At 37.4% G+C, this 21,242-nt stretch overlaps 1 protein-coding gene across 1 annotated transcript in view; it reads right to left on the bottom strand.

Annotated features, from left to right (window-relative positions):
- LOC124163248 overlaps positions 1 to 21,242 on the bottom strand; it is a 91,893-nt gene continuing 70,651 nt past the window's right edge. The window contains exons 13-14 of the mRNA XM_046540008.1: positions 12,951 to 13,173; positions 1 to 836 (exon numbers count right to left, since the gene is read on the bottom strand). Of these exons, the coding sequence (XP_046395964.1) occupies positions 319 to 836; positions 12,951 to 13,173 (741 nt within the window). The 3' untranslated portion in view covers positions 1 to 318. The remainder of the gene's footprint in view (positions 837 to 12,950; positions 13,174 to 21,242) is intronic.

The raw sequence follows: 21,242 nt of genomic DNA, 5'->3' as shown, positions 1-21,242 counted from the left end.
AATTAAATCAAATGAAAAACAATAAAAGAATGATATACTGGTATTTTCATCTTGAAAATACACCAAATGCATTTCTTGTTTCAAATGTGACTATGCATTAGCATATCCTGCTCTACTTTGGCTTACTTTGCCCAAGGTAAAAAAATTAAAAACGCATCAACTTAGGCCACACAAGAAAGTATAAAAATTGAAAACTTAAACAAATTTATAGAGCAGATCAAAATTATAATAACAAAATAACATTTTACAGACCAATGGTCAATTATCAGGGTTATTAAATTCTCCTGAGCCATCCAAGAATGATTCATTCATCAGCAGTCACTGCCGTGGAGCGACACTGAGAGGTGGCACACCGTTTGCAGGTTGATACATGAACCGTGGTTGGAGCGATGCAGGGGGCATGAGGTGGGGCTGAGGGTGAGGCACTGGGTGCGGAGGAAACGAACTATAAATCATGTGGTGGCCTGGTGGGTGCGTGCCGGCAGTGGCGCATACATAGATCTGCGCCTCCATTCCCCCGTGGGGCGGCGAGAATGGAAGCACTGCCTGTGACTGCATCGGAACGTAAGGGGAGTGGACCGTTGAGCCATTCACGGGAGGAGGAATGTGGCGGACCATGTCAACCCACCTGCCGATGCCCGGCGCGGGCAGAACGTTTTCCCCCTCATGATCTGCACGGGGCATGAAGCACTCCTGAGTCGGGGGAAAGGATAACTCCTCTCTCGCCCTTTCCGGGGTCAGGGGAGCTGCTTCTGCAGTCACGTGGACTGCGGGAGGCGAATATTTGACCCCTTGTTCATAGCCAGGCTTCTCCTCATCGCCATGTGAAGCAAAATCTGGAATTGTGAAAGAGGTAGTGTGTTATATTCCAACTCTGCCACATGAACTGAAGTACATTCACACTAATTGTCATGAGGACCTGGACCAGGAATCAAATTGAAGACCTTTGGCATTGCTGAACACAGCACACCATTCAATGCACAATCTTTGATTCACAGCCCCCTTAATGGAAAGAAACATACTGCCACGAGAATAAAAGAACCTGCTCAGCTTAGTGATCTAAGGAGAGGCCTGGAAAGACTAAGGTCAGCCATTTGATTTCCACAGAAGGGGAAGTTTTCCTAGTGGCAATTGATTAGAATTAAAATCGAGCAAAATAAACCTTAAGGACACACTGGGAGTCTCTTACTGAGTAGCAAAAATAGGTTGAAATAGTTCAGATTACAAATATCATAATAAAATATTTGAGACTTTGGTGCTGCTATTTATTGGCATCCAGATGCAGGCACTCAATGTTGAAACTTATGCAATGCTCAAATTTTACAGTTGATAGACAGCTACAAATACTCTTTTCCTCAACAGGAGCAATCTAGCTAGTTGGGTTTTTGAAAGCAGTGACTTTAGTGTTTTGCAGGAAAGGATTTGGCTGCCTCAATAATCAGGTAATTGGATCCTGAAAATTTCTGGATGGGTTTTTCCAACAATATTTTGACACCCAGAGGACGAAGGACGGCCAAGAGTCATTTAACCCTCAAAATGTTTTTTTGGAATACAATGCCTCATTTTCATCCAATATTCAGTTTTATGTATATATTGCTAAATCAGTTCATTAAAAACGTTTAAACTTTATTAAATATTATTTCCTAAGACAAAAATGAATAACCATTACTCTTTTTAAACCGTGAATTTAACCACGTTTAGTGGTCAATTACTAATCTAATCATGAAAATACATGCACTCGATACAAAAGTTGTGTGTAGTATGAAAAACAGTGGGTTTACAAAATTTGCATAAAGATTTAAATAATTATTACTTTGATACGCATCTCAGACAGTAAATTTTTTCTGTGCTCATTCCAAAAAATATTTTGTTGCATTGAAGGCATGCATTTTTATTTTCATAAAGATTTATTGGCACAATTCGGTGATATTTGGCACCTTTTTCTTTTTCGTGCCCGTGAGGATGTGGCTGTTCAATTTCAAGTCAGACACCAGCACTTCATTAGATAAGAGCTGTTCATGGGCTGTTGCACTTTCACCAAGATTGTAGGAGGCTCGAAAATTATTGACAAAATGGTTGTCTTCAGAAACCAAACAAAATTTATTTGTTCACAGTCCTGGACTGCGAGTTGCTTTCAAATCGAAGCGTAAATGGTTCGTAATATTCAAAAATCAATTCCATGATATTGCGGTAGAGAATATTTTTGAACACCACATTTTGTCCCAGCAGCTTTTTACAGACAAATGCCTTTGTCCCAAGATGACTCTTGCGTGTATCAGTACGATAAATTTTAGAAGTTCTTCTCTTCACATGTTCCAATCAGGACTTTGAAGTTTCCCATTCCCCAAAGTACATTTTATGATGATGCATCTCACCTACCAGTGGAAGGCACTCATAACTCATAGTTCTAGTATATTTCTTTTGGCATAGTAGGGAAGGACCTGGTGCTAAACGTAGAATATTTTGCCTCAAGATTCTCCCTGCTGGGACGTGATCAGTTGAAATTTCAAACCACTTGGTTCCATCCCGAGCAATGTCGCTTGGTGTGGATGATTCTAGGGGTTTGCATAAAAATAAAAGAAATAGTTAAATTATCGATAGTATGTATCACATTTTATGATTTTTTATTTATTCATTTCCACTCTTACATTTCGTAAATATTTATAGTCAATATTCATCAAATAAAATAAATAAAAAAATTCAACAAAATCCATATTATCACATGGATGGATCAATAAAAGCCAGAGCCATCATGTTTCATAATAACCTCATGTTATTGATGTAGAAATAAGAAGATAAATAAGTAATATAGGCAAATTATATAAAAGAAGAAAAGAACTTACGAACAGGAATTACTGCCAGAACTGTCATCATCAGAGTCGCCATTGGTTAGACTATCTTCGACTTCAGAATTGGAATCGTCGCTTCCATCACATGCAGATGATGATGGATTAGACTGATGTTTCCAATTCATTTCTAGACTGATCTTCCAATTCCCGTAAAACAGCATGAACACTCTCTGGTGTATGACATTCCCGAGCAGCAATTTAAATGATGATGCTTCTCTTGATATCTTTCTCAACTTATCATTCTATTCCTCAACTCGCTACTGACATGCATGCAATAAAGTCTACAAACGAAAGTGAAACATGGTAGACTCTTCTCCAGCTGCATTGGAGGGATAGAGAGCTGGAGAGCATTTCAAATTCATACAAAAGGATGTAAATTTTATAAGTGCAGCTAATTACCATTCGAAAGGGACTCAACCGCCAACAGAGTGCTGATTCGCATCTTCCAAGAACTTGCAGTAATGTTTTTTCTACATCCTAGGTGGGAATTCCATGGTAAGGGTAGGTTCTCAAAAGGAGAAAAGACTTTGCCCCGTGGGGCAGCGTGTTTTCCTTCCGCCCCACACCCCGACTGGGTCAGGCGACATTACGGAGTAAAACCTGGCTAAGGTGTAAGGCCGAGTGACAGTGCCATTAGGCCAGAAAAATGAAACAGTAATTCGAGAGACAGGATGCGGCATTGATTAAAAATAATATCTCCAAGAGCTTTGAATCTTGGCTGATGGATAACATGGGATACTTGTGATTTTCCAGAGTGGGTAGAACAGCTATCATTGAAAAATTAAAATATCATAATTGAATGAATTACATGCAAAGCAGCAATTGGGACTGTTTTATTTCCCTTTGCTGCCCGTAAATTATGGAAAAGTTGAGAACAAAAAGCCACTACACCCAGGTTTTGAAATACTTGTTCATGGGAGGAAACCCGCATTGAGCCAAGTACTTGCTGGGTCAAAATCAAGAACATCATCCACAACATTAGCCTCTTGATGATAATATGAAATACGTAGCACAAAACAGCCCACAGGCAAGTAAAAAAAAAGGAAAATAGTGCGAACACAAGTTGAGGGTCAAATGACCCCCAGCCATCCTTCTAGGTATAACATGCCATAAAAATTAAAAGCAAAACATTATACATAGTTAAATTTACGCTAATTTATCAAAATTTAGATCAAATGAAAAAAGTCAAAATGTTTCAAAGCTTTTAAAAACATTTTAATACGAGAACAAGTAATTTTAATTCTAAAAATGAGTCAAATGACCCCCTGCCGTCCTTCTAGTAATTATAGGGAGAATTCTTAATGGCAATTCCACCTTAATTCGACAAACCTTAGTAAGATGTAGAACTTTGAGAAAATTTCTCCTTCACCACCAATATGCTTCACCTCAAATAGATACCCCAAGACCACTTAGCAAAAAATACTTTCAGCCATTAATGCACATTTTTATTTTTTTCTACTTTTAAACAAAATAAATTTTATTTTTAAAGCAAGACATACATAGATACACCCACCTCCCTATTCCAAAAATAAAATTTAGTAGCAACTCATACATGGATTTAAAAAAAAAAAAAGTCTGATCCAGATTTAACGTTTTTGCATATACATAATGCTTTCCATTTAGTGTTCATTTTTTGAGATCCCGATTCATTCCATGCACAGGCAATGTAAAAATTATCCTTATTTAGCATCTCCGCATTCTCTGTATTTCTGCATTTAAGGTCGCAAAATATGTTGCCCCAGAAGATTTTTTTGATCGATTTAATGTTCTTTCATTATGGTTGATTCAAATGATTATCTTTGAATTTCTGCTTGACGACAATTCTCCTGAAATTTTAGCCAGAGTCAAATGGATCTACCACGGAATGCTTCTTCATCAGCATTCTTCCACGAATGTAGTGCTAGGACCTTCAACTTGCGAGCTGGGTTATTTGTCTGCACGTGATCTTTCGTTCCCTTTCTTATCCAAACACTTTTTGTATCAAATTTGATCTAATGGAGCCAAGTTATCCCTTAGAAACCTGTAATGACCTTATCTTTCACTTCTTGAACTAGACTTTGATGAACACGTGATAACTGATGACATGAGTTATTTTCCGAGGGCCGCTGCTATGATGGTTTTCTGGGAATGTTATTCATTGATGGTATAGTCCATTGTTCTGGAAGTCCATTGTTAGTTCAATATTTATCCAGTCCACTACTTTCCCTTCAACAGAGGAGGCCCAATACTATTTGCGCATTTTACCTTAAGATTCTTTCTATAATCCATTCCAGGGTATGTTTCCATGGATGAACCATAAAAGAACCAAGGAAGTGTTTCCCCTGACATGATGGTGGGTAAGAGCATAATTTCTCTGTGGAAGAACATCATATTAAATCGTATTTAGATATCCCAGAGTCCATTTCACAACATGCGGATGGCTATCATCGTTGTCGATTCAATGATTTGCTACTATTTAATGTCAAAAGAGAATAGCAATCAGAGTTTTGATGACTGTATCGCAGTCCAAAACTCTAAATAAATCGCTCATGCTGGAAAAAAATCACTGCATAATCACAGTAAAATTCATGAGCACGGAAAAATACAAAAATACATAAGGAGTTCCTTGGTGGTTGACTTCGACATCGTAACTCTGATGAAATCGCCAAACTCCAGAGGCAGTGACAATTTTTCAGATTAACTCCAGTTCTGTTGAAGATTAAACTTTTTCACTGCGAGGAGTTCAGGTAATCATTACTTAAGATCCAACGATGTTTTATTCATAACTGGCGAGAAACAAGGTGAGTCAGAGTCAAGGTGCCCGCTGCGAAAGCAACTTCTCCCGGTTCCATTCAATCTGTATGAGGCTGCGGATATATGACGACAAATCAGGAATTACCATCAAGTTTGATCACCTTCCACAAGTATGCATACTTGAAATAAGATTCTCTTATTTTGGACGATCTCGGAATCCAAAATGTGCGCTCACAAGGCTTTTTAATGGCTCATTTCACAGAGGCGACAGAACACATGAAGTTGGCAAAATTTCACAAAACCTTCCATTAAATAGATATTCTGTAATTACAGATAAAGGATCTTCTAATCAGTGGCGGCTTGCCCATAAGGACTCTCGGACGCCGCCCCTCCCAAATATTTGAAAAAGTAAAAAAAAATAAATATCCATTAATTTATAATTATTCATCTAATTGAGTAGAACGTTTTTTTAGTCGCATACATCGAAAGTGTAGGAAAAACACAAAAAGAAACAGCGCGAGAAGTTCGTATTTGTAGCCGTGGGGCGCTGGCCAGAACGTCCCAATCCATCCCCATGCAGTTATATGGAGAGTGGTAGTGGTGGGGGCCGCTGGTGCTATGACGCATCTAACGCTGTGCCTTATGGAAGTCTTGGGACGTCGTCTGAGAATGTGCAGAGCGAAGAGTGAGTTGACATTGCTGCGCCGCCCGGCAGGCGTATAATCTGGCTTCTACTTGGTGCTGCCACAGAAAAGGGACCTACGGAATCCGAATGGTCACTGTACTGGGTGTAGTTATACGATTTTAATTTTTAATTACTGGTAGGTATTGCTACAGAAAATAAATTATCTCATTATGCTTGCATTTTTAGGTGTTTGAATTCCGGAACACATAAAATCCAACCAGTTAAAGGCCATATTGACGTAGGAAAACTATTCTTGAGTATTTGCCACAGTTCTGTTATGATTACGAATTTCAAGAACCATGGGGAAACTAATATTATAATATTTAGGCCTTAACAATGTATTCATATCTTCCTGATGATTAGAAATGCGGAACCTATTTTTCAGATAAATTTATCAAAAGACCTGCAGTAATGGGAAAAATCAGTTAACATTCCCCACTGATTTATAACTTAAGAAATAGGTGCGTGCGTGATAGGGTGAAGGATTGAACATGATTTAACCCGTAAAACGTGACTTTAAATAGAGGCATTCAATGAATGTCAAGAAGTGCCTCATACAATGCACCTTTTGCGTGTAGGTTCATCATTTTTCTAGCCGTCCTTGTTCTATTAGTTCATGTTCACCTAATTCCTCAGCGGCAGAGCGGTAGCTGTCTGACAGAAAATGTCCACTTGGGTCTGATTTAAGTGGCTTCTAAGAGTTCATATCATGGTGCGGAGATCCTTACAGCTCCTATCTGTGGCTCAGAGTCGTCTTCTTTTACGATCTAGAATTTATTTTCTATTATATCATGGTAATGATTTCGAATACATGGTTATTCCAAGTGTGACCCGTTGGCGTTTCGTATGTTTACCACATATGAATCTTAGACTCAAGGAGATGGTCCGTGACGTCTTTTGTTTGCTTGAATGCCTTTGCTGACCTTAAATTCGTCCCTCAGCTGAATCAGCATTAGTGGACCACGACTTCTATCTCCCTTGAGTCGTCCTTATAGTAACGGCAAGACTCTCGGAAAGAACGGAGTGAAATGGGTTCAGACATTTTCAAGGAGTTAACTGCGCGTAATTGTCGATTAAGAAGTTTCTTAGTGCTCTGTGTACATTCAAGAAGACAATGTTAATTAATCAACAGTGCTAGTTTTTGTTTTAGGGAAATATAGGGAAAAATTGTCCCAATTCTGTGTCCAGGCACCTTGTTCATTTTGGTCGTATTTTTCGTTGGCCTATTTTGTGTCGTCCCTTGTTTATTATAGACTAGTACCCTTGCCATGTGTTCAGTCGGAAAGAATTGTTGTCCGGCGCTGATTTCAACGAACGTGTAATTGATCACTTTGCTGGACAAAAAGAAAGAAGAATGGACTTCTGCAATATAACTAAAGGAATGTGAGCATTTCAGATTTTGTTAAAAATGTGTGAGATATGTTTAATTATTGATTTTAAATCATATTGTATTCAAGAAGCAACGCGAACACCGCAATCACAGTTTACATCTGCAATAGCAAAGCGCGTGCATTCTAGTAGTGTTTGTTGCCTAGTGGAAGTCAGTGACACTCCCCTCCCTCCTCAGGTGTTACAAGTGTCATTGCTACCTAAATCATTGCAAATATTGTATAGATTTGACAAAAAATGCATTATGATTGCAAAACGAACAACAGGAGTGTATTGCGGGCATATCCGCACGAAGAATGTAGGCACTAAAACCTAAAGTTACGTATTTTCATTTGTATTTGCAAAATATCGCAGCAAATATATTTTTATTCATCAAGATCATTGATCAGTATAATCTAGAGTCCGGACTAAGCCGATCCGTATGACCGAGAATCTACTGCATTAAGTAGGTATTTATTAATCAAGCTTTATTAGGAAAACTAGGTATTTTTGTTGAAAAAAACGGAACATATGGCATCACAAAATTTAATTCTTAGATTGCCATAAAAACTTAATAAAATACACGAAATATTAAAAAATTATGACCCCCCGGTGGAGTGCGCCTCCCCAGCATTTGACTCATGAGCCGCCACTGCTTCTAATGTCTCTTTATTTCACTTGTCTATAATGATGAAATGATGAGGACTTTTGAGGAATAATATGTATTCATAAGTTAACTTAAGCTCAATGGGGGCTCTTGCAGACTTACAGGCACCAATGGCATAGTGAGGGGGCGAGGTCAGGAATTCCCCCCCCCCCCTAAATATAAAAACACAAGTACTTTGCTTCATCATTAAAGAAAAAAAAATGTTGAAAAATCATGTTTACAAAATACTGTATTTCCATGAAAAACCCACACAGCATATCGTTGCCAAAGGACGTCCGCTGCGTGTCCGGCGCGTCCTCTCACTGTCTGAGGATTTTCAGGGCAGCCAGAGGATGGGCGGCTCCCGTCCTTGCCATCTGTCTACACCACTGTCCGATCTCGAACGTCCAGCGGGCGTCCAACTAGTGTCCCGTTTGAACGAAGGTTTTAAACAGTACACTGGCAAATTCATATGCAGCGATAAAATTGTATCACATACGCTCAAATTTCCTAAAAACTCGTGAATTAACATATGACACAGTAGTCATTTCGGATCTGGATACATTGGATATTAAGATTCGTATCTGGTGTGGGACTACAGTAAAACCCCGTATTTGCGTTTTCCCGCGAATTGCAAGTTTTTTTTCTGGGTCCCGTCATATTTCCTATCTCTCCAATGTAAATAGAACCCTGCATTTACGCCGTGTTTTTTTCGTTTTCCCGCCATGTGCATCACGACGTGCCGACTAAAAAAAATTTTTTTTGCGTACTAAAACAATTAATCGCGCATATCAGCCCTAAAAACTGTCTTTTGGCTTCCTTTCACGCATTTTTTTTTTAATCCAAGAGAGAGAGAGGTAATGAGAACTATTTTCGGGAAGAATTTGAATGTGGCGGGACAGAACGCCACTAACGTCGGAAAGTTGAACTACGTCATCTCGTTTTCTGTCAGCGGCGAAAAGATTCACGATATGAAAGTAGGTGTTTTGAGCAATCGAGCTATGTATTAATTATAATGCAAGAACTCCTGAAGGAATGTTGACAATAATCATGTAGTCGATAATTTGATACGAGAGTTTGAAAGGAAACCAGACGTGATGAAATGTGATAAATGCCGGAACTATAACACTTGGCCGACAACTGGGATCATTTGCGCTGACTTCATTCAACAGTTGCATATCAATTAAGGGTTAATTAAATACTTAAAAAAACTTATTTAAACTTGAATTATCACATTCAAATAGCAGTGTATCGCAAACTATTGTAACTTTAAAAAATTATGAAGTCCCATGACAGTTTGTACTACGCATTTGATCGCCGAGGGGTAGTTCAGATACTCGTGTGTTGCCGAGTTACCCTCAATTCGTACGGGAAATAGAATCGATCCGGCTTGAAAATGGAAATTCGAGGTGAAAAACTGACATTTTTAATTGACGAGAAAATGAAAATTTTAGAGATAGTTGATTCCCACACCGGAACCGCATCGATTCAAACGCTGGCGAAGCAACTCGAATGTTGAGACTGGCAATCCGATCTCTCAACATTCAATACCGTGGTGAAAAATCGCGATGCCATTGTAAAATATGCAAACCAGTGCGGACATTTATCAAAAAAGAGAATATATGTGAAGAATAAATAAATAACAAATGATAAATATAATAATAATAATAAATAATAAATAGAACGAATTCTAAAAGAGTAGTTTTTAGGTGCAAGATCATCAAATGTCCCTGCAAATGGTGTCATCTAAAGGCCTGTTTACATAGTACATTAACCCATACAAGTTAATGTCTAAATTATGAACACGAAAATGCACCGTGTATTCACCCAACTTGTGCGTATGCATGAACAGAAAAGAGAACCTGTTCAAATTTGGTTCATGCATTCATAGTCGGATTTAGGGGCAGTGGACGTGCCCCCCCAGATGCTTAAAAAAATAGACAAAATTTGAATACGGATATCATAGGAGGATCTATGGGAGGGGGGGCACGTGCCCTCCCCAGACACTTAAAAAATATGCAAGATTTTTAATACGGTCCGGTTATCATTGCATTCGTTTTGCATAATGTGGAATCATTGTGCCCCTCCCCCCCTCCAGAACAAAATCACGGCATTGCTTGTGCCCCCCAGCAAGAAATCCTGGATCCGCCGCTGATGGTCATCATTACGTTCGCTTGGTTTTGTGTATTACTCAAGGAGGCTCAATCATTTAATTCATTAAGATTAACTTTGATAAAAAATAAAGAGAATTTTGTAAAGTCATTGTTATATCTTGTTTTTAATCTCAATTAAGACAAGATCTTTTGCCTGTCAGGCACTCTATGCCCCTCCCAGGAAAAAATCCTGCATCTGCCACTGCCTACATTTGTACATGTCCCGTTCCGGTCCACAAAAATCATTCATGCAAGCAGTAATTAACTCGTACGTGTTAATGTATCGTGTAAACAGGCCCAGAGGCCCTTGAGAAAAGGTTTTTCCCCACAAGATTGGGAATCGAAGATTCCACGGCATCTATAATGGTTGGTTGGATAGATTCAAAAATAGGTACCTAGTCTTGTATATAAGATGGTGAGTGGTGAAAGCAAAGATGTTAACATGGAGACAGCAACTCAGTGGAAAGAATCAGAATATATTAGAGTTCTGGAGGGTTACAGCCCAAAAGATGTTTTCAGTGCAGACAAAACAGGATTACACATTTTTTAATTTTTGCTGCCAGCAAAAACACTGTGCTTCAGAGGGAAACAATGTTATGGAATAATGCCTAGTGAACAATTAAAAAATTAACATTTCCAAAGCTAGTATATGAATAAAAGTGAAAATTCTCTATTTCCCACTATTTGCATTTTCCCGCAATTTACACTTTTTTTCTTGGGTCCCTAGAAAAGTGCAAATAAGGGGTTTTACTGTATTTTCTTTCGCGGATGGGGCCATAGCCACCTAGAAGGAGGGCCCGCAGAAGGATCGCCCAGGATCGCCGTTGGAGATTACGTTGTTAACGTTACCTCTCACCATATTCCATGGATTTTTGTGGTTAAGTTGGTGAAAATTAGAGTTTTTGTGAATAGTGAAGTTTCCGTTATTCTTTAATTTCATTCGGTGGGCTTCAGAAACTTGTTTGTGAGGCATTTTTGTTAAATATGCCTTTCTCGTGTGTGGTGCCGGTATGCGAAGGAAACTCCTGCAGGACTAGACCCAAAGTTTAAGTTTTTAGCTTTCCTATAGATCTTCATGGGTTGAAGAAGAAGTGTACTTGGGAGATAAGAAGAGACAATTTCACCCCTACGAAAAACATTAAGGTATGTACCCTTTCTCCCTGAAATTCTTTGGACGTAATTTCAAGCTAAAAGTGGCTTCAGGATGTTGATGAACAGGACTGAAAGTGGTGATTTAAAATATTGTAACAGCAATTCATTTGAAAATTCTTGCATTTTAGTTGCCTTTGTTGTATTCTGTCGTTCGGTTCTGTCGTGCAACAATTGCTCTATGAAAAATGTTCTTAATATGCATTACTAATATATTTTATAACTTTCGTATTTAAATATATAATGTATTAATATTTTTACTTAAAATCTTTTCTTTTTTAAGAAGAAGAAAAAGCCAAAGAAAAGTTTCTAAAATGTTTACAGCCTAAAATGGATAGGTTTCCTAATTTTGAAACCTTAAGAATGTTAAACACAAGACTAATAAGACTGTAGCTTCCTGTCTTATGTAATCTGCTTGTTACGTACAAGAGACGATTTCTTGCTACAATGAAATTTTTATATACTTCATTATTACAGGAGCAGTGCAGGAGAGCATGTCAGTCCCTGAAAAAGATGTGGAGGGAGCTATCAGAAACTGGCTAAGGTACGCCAAGGAGCGGTTGCAGGGGAAGAAGAAAATAATACATATGTAATTTCTTGTGGTATATTATTATACCAAAGAAGCCAAATAAATATTGTGCATGAAATTGATGCCCCATTTATTTAAATTCTAGTCTGGACCTATTATTTACTAGTATCGAACAAAATTCAGTCCTAACCTAAACGTGTCATGAGGGTGCCCGGAGCGGACACTTTCAGGGCGTCCGTAGGCAACCTTTTTTACTGACATGCGGACTTGCAGCGGACATCCTCTGGCATGAATTCGGGCGATCTACGGACGTCCGTTGGCCACTTGGCGGGCAGTCACCGGACGTCCTGAAGGTGTCCGTGTGCTGTGTGGGAATGAAGCTTTTTTGCTTATGAAAAGTGTTACAATTAGTTTAAAACCCTCTATTTCTACCCTACTTTTCAAAAATTTTCCCCACAACTTGGTTTGGACCCCCTGAATAAAATTCCAAGCTACTTCACTGTGCAGCACCTTTTAGTGAATTAAAAATATATTATTTAATATTAGAAAGCCATCCCAATCATTACAGACCCTAACACCCGAAGAAAATGGCTGACCCTCATTTAGTGTTTTAAATTTTGTCCCCCCTGAAACACATTAAATCAGGATTCTACTGTATGTATGTACACATTTATGTTTTCCTCCCAAGCAGTTTTCTAGCTCCCCATTATCAAAGATTGGAAAGTGAGTGAAGGAGCACGAGAGTGTATGAATTATGGTTGATTCAAGCATGGCCACAATGCGCTGTCACACCATTTGTTATTTGACAGATTAAAAAAAAAAATTCACAATAGCCTACCTTGCTCCGACTTGCCCATCTGCCCAGTGAATGCAGACTCTTGTTGTGCAGCCGATGGGAGAATGTTGTGCGCAATGAGTGGAGCGCACTCACGCGGCACATCGATTGCGCAATGAGCCGGCAGTTGGGCCTGCTTCTCCTCATCCTGCGATCTGCCCACTTCCTGCTCTGGTGGCTGCGCAGCACTCAACCCTGGCCACGCATAGTAACTTGGGCGATAATACTACACAAAATCACAAAAGAAACGGAATATAAAAAAAACCATTCTTTTAAATTCACACCACAGGTGAAATTGGCCATGAAAAAATAATTAGGATTCTATTCTTACATACGTAGCATGTAATTGTAAGGAGAAGACCAGAGAGCAAAGGAATTAAAATATGATAAGAGAAATACAGTTAACTGAGTGTTGCTTTACTTTGTGCAGCTGTATAGAAAAGGAAAAAAAACAATGGATACATCCCCCCTGTGACACTATTCCTAACAATGGTTTCGATACCAATTCGTTATTATCACGGTACAATTCATTAAAGACAACTGCATAATCACCCCTAAAATTAGGAGGATCAGTCCAGACAACACAAGCATTTGTATACAAATGGTAAATCTTTTGTACATGTACCAATTTTTGTAATACAATTGTATAACAGTTGTATTCAAACTTCTTGTATACAGATGATTTGCAATTCAGTTGTAATACCAAGGAAAATATAAATTTGTAATAGCTTTGTAATATATTTGTATTACCTATGTAATGCCGCCCTGAAAACAAAACAACGATGAAATACGTATCGTGCGAAAGATCCACAGAAAAAAAAATCATTCGCCTTGACCGGGATTCGAACCCGGATCCCCTGATTTCCGGTTGAGTGCTTTAGCCGCAGTTAAGCTACCGAGGCGTCATTTTTCCCTGTGGATATTTTCGGACATATCCACTGTCCGAAAATATCCACAGGGAAAAATGACGCCTCGGTAGCTTAACTGGCTAAAGCACTCGACCGGAAATCGGGGGATCCGGGTTCGAATCCCGGTCAAGGCGAATGATTTTTTCTCTGTGGATCTTTCGCACGATTGTGCATTGCGGGTGACTCCCGTAAAAGTTATCCCCGCGGCTAGTCCCGGTATACTTGAAACTGAAATACGTATCGTCGAACTTACTTCGCTGATACCTCGTTATGTAAAATTCTTTCAAAATCCAGTTATGTTTCCTATTTAAACACTGTGCAGGATAATATATTAGTGAATACTAAACATTTCTGGTCGCATGTAAATAATCGCCGAAATACAAAAAACATCCCATCAACAATGTCCTACAATAGCATTAAGTGTGATAATCATGGTGATATCGCACATCTATTCGCAAAGTACTTTTCTGAGGTCTACTCACCTATCGAGAGTAATTCCCCTCCCGAGTTTAATTTTAGTCATAATATTAATATTTCAACTGTGAATGTCACTGTCGATGAAATTCTATACATATTGAGAAAACTACCCACACAGCACACTCAAAATTTATACCGTATAAAAGTTGCATAAATGGATAGGTATAATATGCAAATAATATTCCGTCGATTATGCACATATTATGCGAATAATATGCACATAATATTTAAATATTATGCCGCCGTAAACTATTACTATAATATTGACATAATATGTATATTATTACATTGTTAGTAACATCCCATCGTTAATTATGATTCATATAAGAATCATAAATCAACAGCCACCCAGCAAACTCAAAAATCCTATTCAGTATAAAAGTTGCATAAATGGATAGGCATAATATGCAAATAATATTCCGTCGATTATGCACATATTATGCGAATAATATGCACATAATATTTAAATATTATGCCGCCGTAAACTATTACTATAATATTGACAAAATATGTATATTATTACATTGTTAGTAACATCCCATCGTTAATTATGATTCATATAAGAATCATAAATCAACAGCCACCCAGCAAACTCAAAAATCCTATTCAGTATAAAAGTTGCATAAATGGATAGGCATAATATGCAAATAATATTCCGTCGATTATGCACATATTATGCGAATAATATGCACATAATATTTAAATATTATGCCGCCGTAAACTATTACTATAATATTGACATAATATGTATATTATTACATTGTTAGTAACATCCCATCGTTAATTATGATTCATATAAGAATCATAAATCAACAGCCACCCAGCAAACTCAAAAATCCTATTCAGTATAAAAGTTGCATAAATGGATAGGCATAATATGCAAATAATATTCCGTCGATTATGCACATATTATGCGAATAATATGCACATAATATTTAAATATTATGCCGCCGTAAACTATTACTATAATATTGACATAATATGTATATTATTACATTGTTAGTAACATCCCATCGTTAATTATGATTCATATAAGAATCATAAATCAACAGCCACCCAGCAAACTCAAAAATCCTATTCAGTATAAAAGTTGCATAAATGGATAGGCATAATATGCAAATAATATTCCGTCGATTATGCACATATTATGCGAATAATATGCACATTATATTTAAATATTATGCCGCCGTAAACTATTAATAATATTGACATTGTATGTATATTATTTCGTTGTTAGTAACATTTTATCATTAATTATGATTCATATAAGAATCATAAATCAACGGCCACCCAGCAAACTCAAAAATCCTATTCAGTATAAAAGTTGCATAAATGGATAGGCATAATATGCAAATAATATTCCGTCGATTATGCACATAATATGCGAATAATATGCACATTATATTTAAATATTATGCCGCCGTAAACTGTGATTGTATCCGTAAAAATCGATGATCATACATCCTCTGTATCAAAAAATGTGAAAACTTATGTTTTAATATATCACTAACAATTTCGTATCGTTCGCAGAATACTCCACAATTATTATTATTTTTTTATTTTACACACCGGCATATTCCGGTCTGGCGAGGTACGCAGCTTGGTAGCCATATTGCCGTTGTCCATGGCCGTTGTGTTGTTGTTCATTGTTGTTAGTTGTTGCTGTAGCCATATTGCCGTAGTTGGGAGAATTGAACGTCTATTGAAAAATCTAATATTAAAGAGGAAAAGATGGGTTTACGGAACTAATTTATGTCACAGTACTATTCTGGTAACGCATATACGATAAGGAATAATAAGCTTCATGGTATGAAGAACAGGACTTTATTTAAAATCAAAGTAAGTACACGTACGTGAGTCGTTGTCGTTTGTCATAGGGTAGAAAGCAAATCTGAAATTATCAGCTCCTAATTTTGAGTGTTATTCCCAGTACTTTAATTAATTTTTTTAATTACCTAAATGTATATCTTATGACGGTACTTTTTCAGTCAGAGTCCCAGCTTGAAAAGTGAAGGGAGGCTATTCCAAGGAAAGACGAAGTTTTGGCACTTAAGTACTGAACCAGGTTGTGAGCTGCACTTTCGCCCTGAAGATATCACGTACTTGATCATATATGCATATAATTATTTTAGTTTGTGATTATTAATGACAATATTATCTTTATTGTTTCGGAGTGCATTTTCAAGAACGGCTTGCTTACATCGTTTGCGTGATTGCTCGCCACAACTCTATGACTAACACAGAGATAATTATACGATTAGAAGACCTCTTTGTGGCTTGGAATCACATTTTGGACCATTTTTAATACATTCGCTAAGAAAAGACCGTAGATGTTCAACCATGCGGATGTCATGGAAGGAATCATCGCGAGTGTTGTGATTGTGAATTCGTGTGACATACTTTGTACTTTCTAATCGCAATTTCATGAGTAACGATTATGGAAGGGCGAATGTTTGTCATTAGATGTCATTCACATGATATTTAAACCAAATTTGCGATGATATAGGACTCCTAACTGAATATTTGTATATTTGTGATACAACGATGAAGGATTGTGCCTTGTTTTAGTGCAATGTACCTATGCTGTGTCTACATGAATGATTCATTAAATTTCTCCTCGTTTCCAGAAATCAATTTTTATTCATGTAATTTTCGAATATTATGCAACTGCATGTTATCACGCATCAACGGTATAAAATATGCATAAAAGGTTCGTAGATATGGTATAAAATGTGCATAACATGTACCTAAAGGTGCATACTAATGGTATATATGGGTATAATATGTGCGTATATTTAGCCACATCAATGGTATAAATCGTGCCTAAAAGGAGCATATAAATGGTATAATATGCGCATATATTTTTTAGGCCACATCCATGGTATAAATTGTGCATAATATGTACATAAAAGGTGCATATATATATGGGTATAATATGTGCATATATATAGCCACATCAATGGTATAAATCGTGCATAATATGTACATAAAAGGAGCATATAAATGGTATATATGGGCATAATATGCGCATATATTTTAGGCCACATCCATGGTATAAATTGTGCATAATATGTACATAAAAGGTGCATATAAATGGCATATATGGGTATAATATGTGCATATATATAGCCACATCAATGGTATAACTTGTGCATATTATGTACATAATATGTGCATATAAATGGCATAATGTCCTCATAAATTGCGATATTATGCGCATAATATGCGGAATATATGCACTGATGGAATGGCATAATGTTTGCATATATACGGAATATATGAGGACATTATACCATTTATATGCACCTTTTATGTACATAAAAGGTGCATATATTCCGTATATATGCAAATATTATGCCATTCCATCACTGCATATATTCCGCATATTATGCGCATAATACCGCAATTTATGAGGACATTATACCATTTATATGCACATATTATGTACATAATATGCGCGTTTTATACCATTGTGGTGGCATAATATTCGCATAATATTTGAATATTATGTGCATATTATGCCATTCCATCACTGCATATATTCCGCATATTATGCGCATAATACCGCAATTTATGAGGACATTATACCATTTATATGCACATATTATGTACATAATATGCGCGTTTTATACCATTGTGGTGGCATAATATTCGCATAATATTTTAATATTATGTGCATATTATTCACTTTGTGCTGAGTGGGTAGATGTATCAAAGAGTTCTGCAGGGCTATTCTACTAAACGGGACCATACGTATGGCCGGCCGTAAGTTTCTTATGGTCTGACCCGAAATTACGGCCTAAACCGATTCCACTCTCGAGGGGCCATATCGTATGGCCCGGCCAAAAGTCTTAACGCCCTTTCTGCAGGCGAGTATGAGAATTGTAATTGGTACTATAAGTTTGGTTCACTTTTTTAAACACTAGTCATTTTTTTGAGAAGGAAGTTTGTTCCAACGTGAATAAAAAATTAATTATATGTTCCTTAACCGAAATGGACTCTTATTAAAGGATAAATTTGGATTTTCTTTAAACACTAATCTAGCGGCAGACGCTGATCTTTAAAACAAGTGAAGAACGCAAATCACGGGCGAGAAGAAGCAGAAGAAATTTGTACCGTGCAGTATTATAATATTCGTGAATTGTGCATGTAATGGATAGAGTTAGAACATGACATCCTATTGTAGTTCTAACCCCCTTCCTCTCCTTCCAATGGTGTAACTATTGTCTCATGGCTGCAATCATTTGCCCCCAAAAGCCTTATAAATCCAGCCAATGCACGAAATCTAAAGATGAAATTGAAACTTTAAGTTTCATTAATTTTATTATCAGAGGCTTATGTTTCGGTAGCTGTATAAAGTTAAAACATCAATATGAGACTATCATTCTTTCCTTGATTTGTGGACGACATTTGTCCTTTACGCATCGACTTACTGAAGATTGCCTTACTGCAAAAAAAAATTTCTTGCCCTGTTTCTTAGATATCCTCCCTCATGAACCGTTATGCTACGAGAATCTTAAAATATAAAACATTAAATAGCGGATATTTCAAACTACCTACAGCTCTTCGAAACAAGTAAGGAATCTGCTAGCAAATGTAGCACAGAAAGCAAATAAAAGCCGGCTCCGGGAAGAGGAACGGACCCGTTCCTCCGTTCACTTTAGCAGAGCATCCGTTAAAAGTATTCCTAACTTTTTAACTACAAGCGAACTTTTAGTTCATCCGCTATATCTACTTAAAAATTAAGTAACAACTTTTGACGCACGGAAATAGTTAATGAAAATATCATCATCGTATGCGAACGGATTACCTACACGTATCCCGTATCCTCCTTATGAAATCAACGTCTTTTTTAAATATATCTAGCCAATGCCCGTTGAATCCGTATGTTCTCACCCACAATATTCATATATTTCTTGAAACAATCGCTATATAATCGACGACACTCCGTAAATTTCTTCTATAACTCCGTAGGCGAGCAATGTTATTTCGTATGGCCCGAGTTATGACCGCCTCCTAGGCAGGCCATAGTGTTACGGCCTTTAGGCCATAGCTACCGCCCGACTTATGGCCTTTCGCTCAGAGTAGAATCGCTCGAAGCCATACGTGTGTCTCGAGGCCGTAGTTATGGTCGATTTCGACTTATGGCCCGGCCATACGATTAGTGGAATAACCCTGCTGGTCCTGACAACTTACCTCCACTGCTAATCAAAAACTGTTGTGAAGCCTTAGTGTTCCCCCTTTACATAATTTTCAACAAATCCTTACAGAATGGCATTTTTCCTGATTTCTTAAAAACCTCTTACATAATTCCTGTGCACAAGAGTGGCAATAAAAATGAAGTGAATAACTACAGACCTATTGTTATCCAATCTGTTTTTGCAAAGGTGCTTGAAAGTTTAGTGACAAATAGACTCACCCCACTTACTGAAAATATTCTTGTCGAAGAGCAACATGGGTTTAGGAGTGGTTTATCTACCGTCACCAACCTACTAACTTTTCAGCACTTTGTCACTGCCTCAGCGTATGAACACCATCAAGTAGACACTATTTATTGTGATTTTACCAAAGCTTTTGACAAGGTATGCCACACAATACTCCTAGCAAAGCTAAATGCTTATGGCATAAGTGGAAACTTACTATCCTGGTTTAGCAGTTACTTGGCAAACAGAAAACTAATGGTAAAAATCAATGGCGTCACTTCTTTTTCCTTCAAAGCTGTATCTGGTGTCCCCCAGGGGTCACATTTAGGACCAATTCTATTTCTAATTTTTATTAATGATATTGGAACTGTAATTAAACCTGTTAATTATCTTATGTATGCTGATGACATAAAGTTGTTCCACACTATAGACTCTTATGCAGATGCTCTTGTACTTCAAAGATGTCTGACAAATATTTCCGAATGGTGTAAAATGAATGCCTTGCATTTAAATATTAGTAAATGTAATGTACTAAACTTTTGTAAATCTAAGATTCCGGTTCTTGTCGATTACTCTATGTCTGGACAAGACCTTGTTAGAGTTAACCAGAAACTTGACCTGGGAGTAATATTTGACTCTGATTTAACTTTTAACAGCCACATTGAAGTTACAATTACAAAAGCTTACAAAACTCTCGGCTTCATTTTTCGCAATTCCAGAGACTTTAATAATATGGCTTGTATTAGACTCCTATACATCACCCTAGTTAGACCGATTCTGGAATATTGCTCTATGATTTGGTTTCCATTCTATCATAAATATGAGTTAGGCCTAGAGAAGGTTCAAAATAAATTTCTTAGATTTGTGGCCTTTAAGGCCAGAATGGTAAGGGAAAGTGGTGAATATGACAATATTTTGAAAGTACTCAATATCCACACCCTTTCTGCACGTAGAAAACAAATAGGACTAATATTTTTACACTCATTGCTTAATAATCACATTAAGTGTTCTTATCTTTTATCATTAATTAACCTAAGGGTTCCATCAGTTCACTCCAGATGTCACTTCCTTTTTCATATTCCGCATTTGAGAACCAATTACATGTTTCACCTACCAGTTTTTCAGATAATGAGGGATTTCAATAAACATTGTAACTCATCAGATATTTTTCATTTATCCCAAAATGCATTAAAAAAATTTGTTCGCCAAAATGTGTAACTTTACTTTCATTTGTATTTTATTTGAATGTAACCCAAGTAACATTGACCGTTGGGCCTCAGTTGGGGAACCATAGTCACGGTTGGCTCATTGTGGGTGGATATGCCTACCAAATTCCGCTGTTGGCCCAACGCAGATATTGTTCGGCGGCCCAACGAAACGGTTTATGCTGTTGGCCCAACGGAAATCCCCAACGATGGCCCTACGAAATAGATTATCATTGGGCCACCGTTGGGACATCATACCATTTCCTCAATTTCCGCCATGAG

The sequence above is a fragment of the Ischnura elegans genome, chromosome 8 (assembly GCF_921293095.1).
Source record: "Ischnura elegans chromosome 8, ioIscEleg1.1, whole genome shotgun sequence".
Lineage (NCBI taxonomy): Eukaryota > Metazoa > Arthropoda > Insecta > Odonata > Coenagrionidae > Ischnura > Ischnura elegans.
The sequence above is the reverse complement of the archived record's forward strand: the minus strand, read 5'-3'. Positions and strand labels throughout refer to the sequence as shown.